At 35.8% G+C, this 10,680-nt stretch overlaps 1 protein-coding gene across 1 annotated transcript; it reads left to right on the top strand.

Moving 5' to 3' along the window:
• Nucleotides 1–971: 971 nt before the first annotated feature.
• Nucleotides 972–9,277, top strand: LOC137707849 (beta-glucosidase 42). Its single transcript, XM_068446777.2, has 13 exons — nucleotides 972–1,310; nucleotides 1,818–1,884; nucleotides 2,012–2,070; nucleotides 2,401–2,476; nucleotides 3,064–3,138; nucleotides 3,281–3,368; nucleotides 5,492–5,717; nucleotides 6,298–6,413; nucleotides 7,276–7,490; nucleotides 7,575–7,609; nucleotides 7,677–7,779; nucleotides 7,891–7,999; nucleotides 8,637–9,277. The coding sequence occupies exons 1-13, from the start codon at nucleotides 1,203–1,205 to the stop codon at nucleotides 8,830–8,832; spliced, it is 1,473 nt and encodes a 490-aa protein (XP_068302878.2). The 5' UTR covers nucleotides 972–1,202; the 3' UTR covers nucleotides 8,833–9,277.
• The last annotated feature ends 1,403 nt before the right edge of the window (nucleotides 9,278–10,680 follow it).

The following is a 10,680-nucleotide window of genomic DNA, read 5'->3' as shown; positions in this document are numbered from 1 at the left end:
ACAGAAACTTGGAAAATCCTCCACCCTCATCAATAACTCACAGCAAACACCCACTAAGCGCCACCATGAACTTTCAACAACGACCCACCTCCATCGACGGTGATAATTTCACCGGTGACACCCCATTAATTCTATCCCTCATACTCTTCACTTTCTCTTCTTCCATTCTTACCTCGTGATAGAGCTCGAGGATGATCGATGACAACTCCAACTTTCAAATCTACTATCGTTGACTTCGATCTATGCCCCTGGGTGGTCGACGGCAATTTATAGTGTCCTTCTTCGACGTAAGGGAGGCTAAGAACGAAACATAGGGAGAGAGAATGATATATATTTATTTATTAAATGATGGCAAGAATGATGTTGAGTCTATACAAGTTGTTTACTAATTCGCTTCAATCTGAATGAAAACTAAGTTGATGACTAAATTGCCCTTACATAAATAAATTATTTTCATACTAATTAATTAAATTAAATTCTTAATTAAATTTATATAATAAAATTATCTATATATAAATAAGTTTTATTTATTTATTAAAAATGACATAATGAGTGTCAAATGAAGGGCAATGTTGGGATAATAAGAAACAAATGAGGACATAATAGGAATAAAAGATGTATTCCCGATTCCCTTACCCTCAGGGAATTCAAATGCCTCACAAAACTAGGGAATCCTGTTCCTCCAATTTCAGGAATTGGATTCCTTGTTTCGTGTGGGCTCCAGCACTTTTTTGATTCCTTAATATTTAGTAAACCGGAATACTCCGTAATCGAAATTCAATTCCCTTTTCTTATTCTGATTACCCTTACGTAAACGTGTCATTAATCCATTTCATAAAAACTCCAAGAACCACAAAAGGGATATATATATATATATATATATATATATATATATATATATCCGCCAGCCACAACAGACAAAAGGTTTGGTGTTGAGTCACCATATATATATAAATATAACTAATGCAACTACAAAGGGAACAGGTTGGAGACAATGACTTATGGTAAGGGCCCATCACAATGACTGGTGGTTCTCGTGACTCATCTACTATTTGGTTTCTGGATCTGTTGATCTTTGTATAAAAATAAATTTTTGCAGTAACCAGAGTCCAGATCCAACGCAGTCCTTTGGTTCCGATACGTTTTAAACCATAAATCAAGTATTTTCCTTACTTTCTTGGCTGCTCTAAGTTGGAGTAGGAATGGCAAAGAAGGGCTTGTTGAAGGAATATGATGAAGAAACTCATGAAGTCTGTCGCAGTGACTTTCCTCCCAACTTCGTTTTTGGCGTTGCCACTTCTGCATATCAAGTTAGCGGCTCTTTTTCATTTTTCTTTTTAAATTGATTTATTTTCATTTATTTATTTCATCAAATTGGGGACCTCTTCCAATAATGCAGCAGAAACACCAGACCAAAATCTAGTTGCTGGAATTAATTTAATTTGATTATGAATTCCGTTTTTCTTTATTTTATTATTTTGATCAGTTTGTTATACAGTGGAGTTATTTTGCTTCCGATGCATTTGATTGGGTGTGGTTTCCAGCAATCTTTCATTGAATAGTTTTAATTTACGTTTCTACTTTGTAAATGAAATTTTCAGGTTTTGTTTCAAAATATGTACATGATTGTTTCATGGTTAAAAAACAAGTGAACACTAGATGATGTAGTGTTTGTAATTGTGAGTATCCTTTCTTCAATCATATTTTTGCAAAATAAAAATCCCATTTTCTACTTTTGAGTTGTCTAATGCACTGTCTTGAATTCCAAAACTCAGAGTCTATGAATTTTGGTTTAGGAGCTTCTTGTTTACTTGTAGGTAGAGGGAGCCTGCAAGGACGGTGGTAGGGGTCCCAGCATTTGGGATGCTTTTTCACACTCAAAAGGTACCTTTTCTTCATTGAGCTTGTGATAATATCTTCTAGGACCTGAATTTTTCTTGATTTTGTCCAATCTGATACTATTTTTAGTTAGCAACTTACGGAACTTATTACGTGTGTCTTGGTTCATTAGGGAATATCATTGATGGAAGCAATGGGGACGTTGCAGTGGATCAATATCATCGGTATAAGGTTAGTAGAAAGTTGGTCTTAACCGAATCAATCCTTTTGGTCTTTGCCATTATGTCAATGCTATCTTCCCAAAACTGTTAGTATTTGCAATGTCTCTACTAGTATTCAATGTCATTTCCCCCTATCTATGTTGATGGTTTAGGAAGGGGAAGAATGTGGTCGCTTCTGGCCTCATCTGTTAGTATTGTTTTCTTTTTATAATGGTTTAAAAGAACATGATAAAATTCTTACACCTGCTGTTCTTCATTCTGTTCGGATAGTTATGCAAGTCTGAAATTTCAATTCATCTTAGTCATTTAACACAACTCACAATCTATTTAATGCTAACAGGAAGATGTTGAACTCATTGCCAAGTTGGGGTTTGATGCTCATCGTTTTTCCATATCATGGTCTCGAATATTCCCTGGTATGCTACGTTTTGCCATCTATAGAGTTCTTTCTAGTGCTAAAACGCAGGATATTATCAATTCACCGTCCTTTGGTTTTATGTTTAAAAATTACTTTCTCACCTTCATTTCCTTTTTAGCATTTACCTTCTCATTTGACTCTTCTTGACATCCTACCTCTGGGAAGTGATCTCTGCATTTAAATATGGTAGTGAAGGTGATTTGAATGGCATATATGCTTGAGCTAAGTTCAAATGTTATTGATCAACTCTTCAAGATTAATGGTCAATACTAACTTCAAGATTGAATGGATCTTTCACAAGTTGGGCAAATATGAATGGACAATGTTGTTGTGATGTTTAGACGAAAATATTTATAATTGGCTCCTTGGGAAAACTTAAGATAGTTGTGGCAGAAGTCTCCTTAACTGTCTAAAGTTTTGAAAACATGTGGAGATTACAATATGAGATGTTTTAAGTCTATATCCCCAAGCAGAATTCAGACAAGGACTTGAAAAAGTTCTTGAAGCGTACATCCATGTTTCATTCTCTTGACGTAGCTTAGTTGTGATGACGATTGTATATTTCTTCTGGTTCTGTTTGTGCAGATGGTTTGGGAACCAAAATCAATGAAGAAGGGATTACTTACTATAACAATTTCATTAATGCTCTCCTTGAAAAGGGTATGAATTTGTTTATTTTCATTTTCTTCTGGTTGATTGGCTCCTTAGGAAAACTTAAGGATAGTTGAGGCAAAACTTTTCTAATTGGCAAAACTTTTCTTGAAGTGTATTTGCTTGTGTATTCAACAATTTGTTCTTGCAGGCATCCAACCTTATGTAACACTGTACCATTGGGATCTACCCTTGTACCTTCATGAGAATATGGGAGGGTGGCTAAATAAGCAAATTGTGTAAGTACTATATCATCATTTTTAAATATCAATTTTGTTTTATTATTTCACAAGTGAAGATATCTACTCAATTCATTCCAACTCTTTTCTTGAAATTGAAATTGCAGAGTGCTGTAAGCTCCTTCCATTGTGAATTTTAGATAGATCTGTTAACATCGCATGACGCCTTTCCATGAACAACTGCAATCATTTCTGTTAGACAAACACTAGACTCTATAGCAAGAGTTAGGAATTATTCTAACATTAAATTATGATATAGGACTACCTAACACTTATTTCATATGTACAAGGCACTAGATAAAACAAATTAATAGACTTGTGAAAATAAATTGAATGCTCATATAGGATGCAAATGATGAAGCTGAGGTAGGAATTAAAATAACAATTAGGAAGAAAATTAAATAACTCACAAATGTTAACACGCAATTCCAGAAATACAAAAAAGATTCACCGGCAAGGTAACAACCACTGTAAGATGCTTGATTCCTCAAAGAATGCTGCACGTTTTGGATTGGGTCTTATGTGGTTGTTTAGGTCCACAACAACAGGCTAAAGTTAGTGTTTAGTGAGGTTGAATTGTGGGAATGTGGGCATAACTTATGTTGCAGGTATGATAATTTGGGTAACAGGAAAGTTAGGAAATGGAAAACTGGAATCACTCTAGCAAGGGCTCTTGGAATCAAGTCAAGAGTTCTCAAGAATCACTCAAGCAAGGGCTCTAGTAATTAATGACTCGCATTAAAGACTTATAGGAATTCTAAAAGTCTAATTATATTGACTGATAAAAACAAGACCATATGCCCTAGGAAAAGAAAGAAAGCCTAGCAAAACAGTGTTAAAACATCTAGAAGCTCCAGCATTTTCAAATAAAATCAGACAAACTCTGAATTCTTCTAGAAGCTCCAACAATTATGGGCTTATTTGGAAGTGCTTTTAAAATGGTTGAAAGTGCTTTTGGTGAAAATGTTCTTGAAGCTCATCCTTAGTAAAAATGCAAGTAAATCCTGGAAAAACACTTGAAAGTGCTTCCTGCAAGAAGCACTTCAAATGCTTTTAGAACTGCTTAAAATTTTGTGAATCGATCCACAAGAACCCAATTTGCAAGTTCATCCCTTTTCTTCCTTTCGGATGTATTTAACTCAAGGCACGTGAGCTAAAATATATTTCTGCCTTTTAGAGCTCAATCCACGGTACCTAATATGTGTTGCTTTTATTTGACCAACCATACATTGTTCATTCTCTTGGACAACCCCAAATTGCTTTTTGTACATCTATTCTGTGAAAAACTTCATGAGAGGAAAGCAAGTTTTTGATTAGTGTAGACTTATATCAGGGATCAACACAGAGGTCCTTTCTTTATGGACAAACTGACTAAACATATTCAGGATGAGCTTTATATATGGTCAGACCATTGGCATATTGTTTTGATTTAAGAGACTAAAGCATGCAGAATGCTAAAAAAAAGAGTTACGGAGAGAAACTTCGGAAGCAATAGACTTAAGATAAGTAGATATAAAACTGAATACGTAGAATACAATTTATAACAAAAGAAGAAATACAGGTGCGGAAGTGGCGACAATTGTGAGTCAAAAGAACTCCAAAAGAGAAGAATTTGTGCCATCTGTGCTCCATCATTGATAGAGAGTTGAGATAATGTGGCTTAGAGTAACTAACTCATATATGAGAAGGTTAAGTGGCACCTGTAGAAAAAAAAGGAGACATGGACTATGTTGGTTACTAGACCCAATGAAGATTAATAGAGCACCCATTAGAAAGAATGACTGATTCAATAGATAAGGTAGTTGTATAGAAGAGGAACAGAAACTCTGGGTAGCAGGAGCATTAAGGGTCTTCTGGCTAATATTAAAGGTTCTATTAGGGGATACAGGTTATTAGCAATCTGAAAATCATCTACAATACAGCAGTTTGTCTGCATGCATCAGTATTGGCAGGGGGAGTAAAAAAAATGATGTGCAGCACAAACTTCCGTTACTTTCAGGAAACAAATATAGTAATTTTTTGTATGTGTTTGTCATTGTTAGACAATTTCCTCATAGCCTATATGTTATCTAGTGCTGTGGGATTCTATCATACAAGTAGTCAGTTGGATTTTGTGAATGCAGAGAATACTTCTCAGTCTATGCAGACACCTGCTTTGCAAGCTTTGGCGATAGAGTAAAGGACTGGATCACTTTTAATGAGCCTCTTCAGACTGCTATTAATGGTTATGGTGTTGGGATATTTGCACCTGGAAGGCATGAATGCTCGTCAACAGAACCATATTTGGTTGCACACCACCAACTATTGGCACATGCTGCTGCTGTTTCCATATACCGAAGCAAGTATAAGGTTTACTGCTTGTCTGCTTGTCTCCTTGTTACTCTTTTTATCCTTGACCAAGCTCCTGGTATTTGCCATTGATTTCATCACTTTATTTATTAAAGGCAAGATGTTTTACTCAACAAGGGAAGTAATATATTAGTCATCATTTTAGTAATTTATAGCTTCCTTCTTGTGTAAAATTAGATTGTGATTCTGTGAACAAGCAAATCTTAACACTAGTGTTCTCTCAATTTTTTTTTCCTTTATTTGTTTTTCCTTTCATATAGGGGAAGATGCATGTAGTCAAGCTAAAGAACTCATTTAGCTCACATAATTCGTTTATAAGTTTAGGATATGTTTTTAAGTAGAACTGACATCATATGGGAAAATGTAAACATAATAAACCGTGCTCAAATATTTGGGTTCAAAATCAGATTTCACATAAAGTCCAATGAATGTGAAATTGATTGGAAGACAGTCAAGGTTTAAGATACATAATATAGATTTCTGAATGTGGACATAGTTTAGTAGCGGTATCTTCTTTCTCCACTCCACTACCCAAATTTTATATATTGTTCTTACTCTTGTTGCTTCTATTGTCTTTCAGGACAAGCAAGGGGGACAACTTGGCTTGGTCATAGACTGTGAATGGGCAGAGGCTAATTCAGACACAATTGAAGATAAAGTTGCTGCAGCAAGGCGCCTAGATTTTCAGCTTGGATGGTAATTACTTGTTCCCTAAATTATGTAACTTTTTGGTCACAAAACTAACTATGTAAGTTCAGATAATATGTATGGATCTCTCTCTCTCTCTCTCACACACACACACACACACACGAGCCTTCATACAGACTCATTCTCAAACAATTTTAATGTGCATTCAATATTCGTACAAGTACACTAAATGTGCACGATTAAAGCATTCACACTGTCAAAGTGCGTTGGACAACCTCATGGTAAATTAGCAGGAGTAACTGATCTCAGTGTAGTTATTTAATTCTCTCCCTCTCTCTCACACACACACACACATTCATGAGCCCTCATACAGACACTCATTCTCAAACAATTTCAATGTGCATTCAATATTCATACAAGTACACTAAATGTGCACGATTAAAGCATCCATACGGTCAAAGTACATTGGAAAACCTCATGGTAAATTAGCAGGAGTAACTGGTCTCAGTGTAGTTATTTAATTGGTGAGAGCAGGGCTGTAATTAATGACAAAACAACTTAGAAATACAATGTTTGTGTTTTAGTTTTGAGCAGAACCATAAGTTTTCATGTATCGTGCTGTTTATATTGAGTATTCCCCTCTACTTGAAATGCAACCAAATTGTCTTGTTGCCTTCTGGTGAAACCATATTAATTGAAAGATGCATTCTATTTGAATCCTTATAAGATATAAAACCTACTCTTGAGACATATAAACAGCATATGGGCCGCATCATTGAATGGGTGCAGATGATTCTAGCAATTTCTCCAGCTCTGCTTGCTGCCAACCCAGGCAGTTCGTTAGATGAATTTAAATGGTTTTCTCCTCTTAGTATTGTTTAGAATCTGTCTCAACTGATTCCAAACGCAGGTACTTAGATCCAATATATCATGGGGAATACCCCAAAGTTATGCGCGAAAGACTTGGAGATCGGCTTCCCATATTTTCAGAGAAAGATAAGGAGTTGCTTAAGAACTCAGTAGACTTTATTGGTCTGAATCACTATACATCAAGATTTATTGCTCATGGAAAAGATGACCATGATGAGGGTGATTTTTATAAAGCACAAGGGATAGACAGAGTTGGTAAAATACTGTAATTACTATGTCATTGGTTTTCACAACAAATTTTCTCTTGATCTTTATATAATGTTCTCTCTTTACCATCAGATGAATGGGAAGGGGGTGAGGCTATTGGTGAGAAGGTATGAACTCTCTCCTGCAGACATATTCCACTAACTGTCCAGTCTACTGAAATATTTTGCTTGACAGGCAGCATCAGAATGGCTGTATGTTGTTCCTTGGGGCATGCATAAGGTTCTGAATTACATAGCGCAGAGATACAATAATCCCCCAATATATGTTACTGAGAATGGTATGCTTGGAGAGACTTTCCTTGGAAAACAAAATTGAATCTAGAATTTCAATTGTGGTCTAATGCATTTGCCCACATTATGATTCTTTTAATTTCTTTTTTAAATTACAGGTATGGATGACGAAGATAATGACAGCTCCCCACTTCATGAAATGCTGGATGACAAACTGAGAGTTAGTTACTTTAAGAGATACCTTTCAGCAGTTGCCAAAGCGATAAGGTAGGTCGACTTCATTTCATCCATTTCATCATATGAACAAGCTTTCAAGTCATTCTTTAGTAAGTCCTGCATGAAGGACTTTACACATTCCATATAGGTTATCATGTCATTCAGCCCCTGCATGGAGTCGTGCTACCTTTCCAAGATGGATGAGTACTTAGTTGCAGCATCCATTGTCTTGATGTATAAGGCTGAGGCTTGTGCTGCGCATCTATTTATGCATGAAAATATGCATGTGTACACGGCTTGTAATATTAAGGTGGCATAGATGGGTTATTAGGAGACACGTGGGTGGCTGATACACACCCCCCAACCCAACCCAATCCACAGGCGTCCCCAGGGTTCTATCCATGGCTGTTAGGTTTCTAAACCCTAGTATCCTGTCAAATTCAAAATCTTGCATAAATGGGAGGTGGATTTATAACCGGTGGCTTGTGCTACTCATCTATTTATTTGTAGTGGGAAACTGCAAACGGGGAAAGACATAGATGTCACATTTCACAAAGTATCTTAAATTGGTATTAACCAAAGAAAAGATTTAGTTGGTCACTTTGTTTCCCCAGCTTGAGCATCTTCACGTCTAGTGCATATTTTCACCTTGTTAAAAAGTAATTAACTCATATTAGTGTGTGAACAGGGATGGGGCAGATGTAAGGGGATACTTTGCGTGGTCGTTATTGGATAACTTTGAGTGGGCTCAAGGATATACCAAGCGTTTTGGTTTGGTTTACGTTGACTATAAGAATGGGCTCTCGAGACACCCGAAATCTTCTGCTTACTGGTTCATGAGGTTCTTCAAAGGTGTTGAAGGCAAATATGGAAAGGAAGAATAATGGACAATTATGTCCTTAAAGCCAGCCTTATGCATTGTACCAACTTTAACTGCTTGATGCTTCCGTTGTTTTGAAGACGGATAGGGACTCCCCAGGAAATTGACTCCCTGGCTTTTGAAAGTTACCCGGAAGTTTTATTTAGGGGTGTGTTATCCACACATCTCATTTTACTTCTCACACACCTCTTGATAATTTTTGTCTGTTGATTTTCTTCAATTTATCTTATCCTACGGTTAAAAATTAAAAAGATGTGTGAGAAGTAAAATATGGTGTGTGGATATCACACCTCTTTTATTTATGGACCAACTCAAGGCTGGTTTGGTATTGTTGTGCTTTGAAAGAATGATGCTTCTGTTGTGCTGTGAAATAAAGTAGCAGAGTGTTTGGTAAACTTTTTGTTAAAGTGCTTTTGAAAAAAATAAGCAGTATTATAGTGTTTGGTAAACTTTTATGTAAAATAGATGTGAAAAAAAGCTAGTTTTTCAAAGTTGGGTTTTGCAGCTTCTTGTTTTTGGCTTTTTTTCATCCAAAATTATGAAAAAAAAAAGTTGAAGCTGAATGTTTACCAAACACAAAAACAGTTCCCAACTTTTTTTGATACCAGTTTTTTTCAGAATCACCTTAGTATCAAACCAGACCTCACTCTTGTCCCTAATTAATAATTATGCCAACTTGATAATGCCAACCTGAAATGTTGTTTTTTATTTTTACGTCAATGACTGGAACCATCCGATGATGGAGTGCTGCGAACTCTCTTATCTTTTTTATTTTTATTTTAACACAAACTATTTGTTCTAAATATTTAAATCACCCCAATTGGGCATTGGAGGACCAGGATCCTCTTCTAATCTAAGGATGAGGATCCTCATGATAAAGGGATGTGGGTCGTTAGATTTTTATCCAACGGTTACAAACAGGAGGGTCCCTTTAAAGTTATAATAATTATAACCGTTGGATTTTTATCCAACGGTCCACATCTCTTGGTCATGAGGATCCTCATCCTTAGATTAGGAGAGGATCCTGGTACGGCATTGGAACCTATAGCATGCGGTGTAGCTGTACACTGGTGTTATAAGTACTGTTTGGAAACCACAAAAAATTAAGAGCATGTTTAATATTTACTTGAATTCAACTTTTTAAGCTCAAAAATAATTTTCAAGTTTTAGGCTTTAAAAACTTGTTTGATATGACTCTTTTAAAAAACTGAACTCAAGACTAACTCAAAAATATAGTTTATTCTCTAAAAACATAAAAAGTGAGATTTTAAAGTTTTTAAACTTAAATTCACTTCTTTCTTTTCTTTCCTTCCTCCCCTCTCACTCCAAAACTATCTCTTTCTCTTTTCTTCTTGGGAGTTTTAACGATAAGCTCACGATACTGTTCACTTTAACGAAAAATCACATGTTTACACTAAAAAGTCAATATTGGTACTGTTCACTTTACCCTTTACCCGTCTCACCTACCACATTGATTCATCCAGTTGTGGACGAACTGTGTACCTCTAAACTAAATCATTTTACAAATTGATGTGGTAACCAAATCAAATTAATCAATGTGGCTAAATGATTCCGTCCTTAACTCTTATCAACACGTTAAGAAAGCAAGTTGTGTCCAACATGACCCAAACACGAAAGAAATGACTCGTTTGTCAAGGCTAGACATAGCAAAGGTCAAAGGGCCAAGGCTTTATTGGAAAATGAAATACTAGCACCTTCGATAAAAATGATACTAATTTACAGATATATATATATATATATATACACACACACATCATACTGATATGATCCACCATTACAATCAACATGATGTGTCCCTCATTAATTACGCAACCTAACGCGAACTTAATTC

The sequence above is a fragment of the Pyrus communis genome, chromosome 17 (assembly GCF_041283825.1).
Source record: "Pyrus communis isolate YQ-2024b chromosome 17, ASM4128382v1, whole genome shotgun sequence".
Taxonomy (NCBI): Eukaryota; Viridiplantae; Streptophyta; class Magnoliopsida; order Rosales; family Rosaceae; genus Pyrus; species Pyrus communis.
Note: the sequence above shows the minus strand (reverse complement) of the source record. Positions and strands in the feature narration are given on the sequence as shown.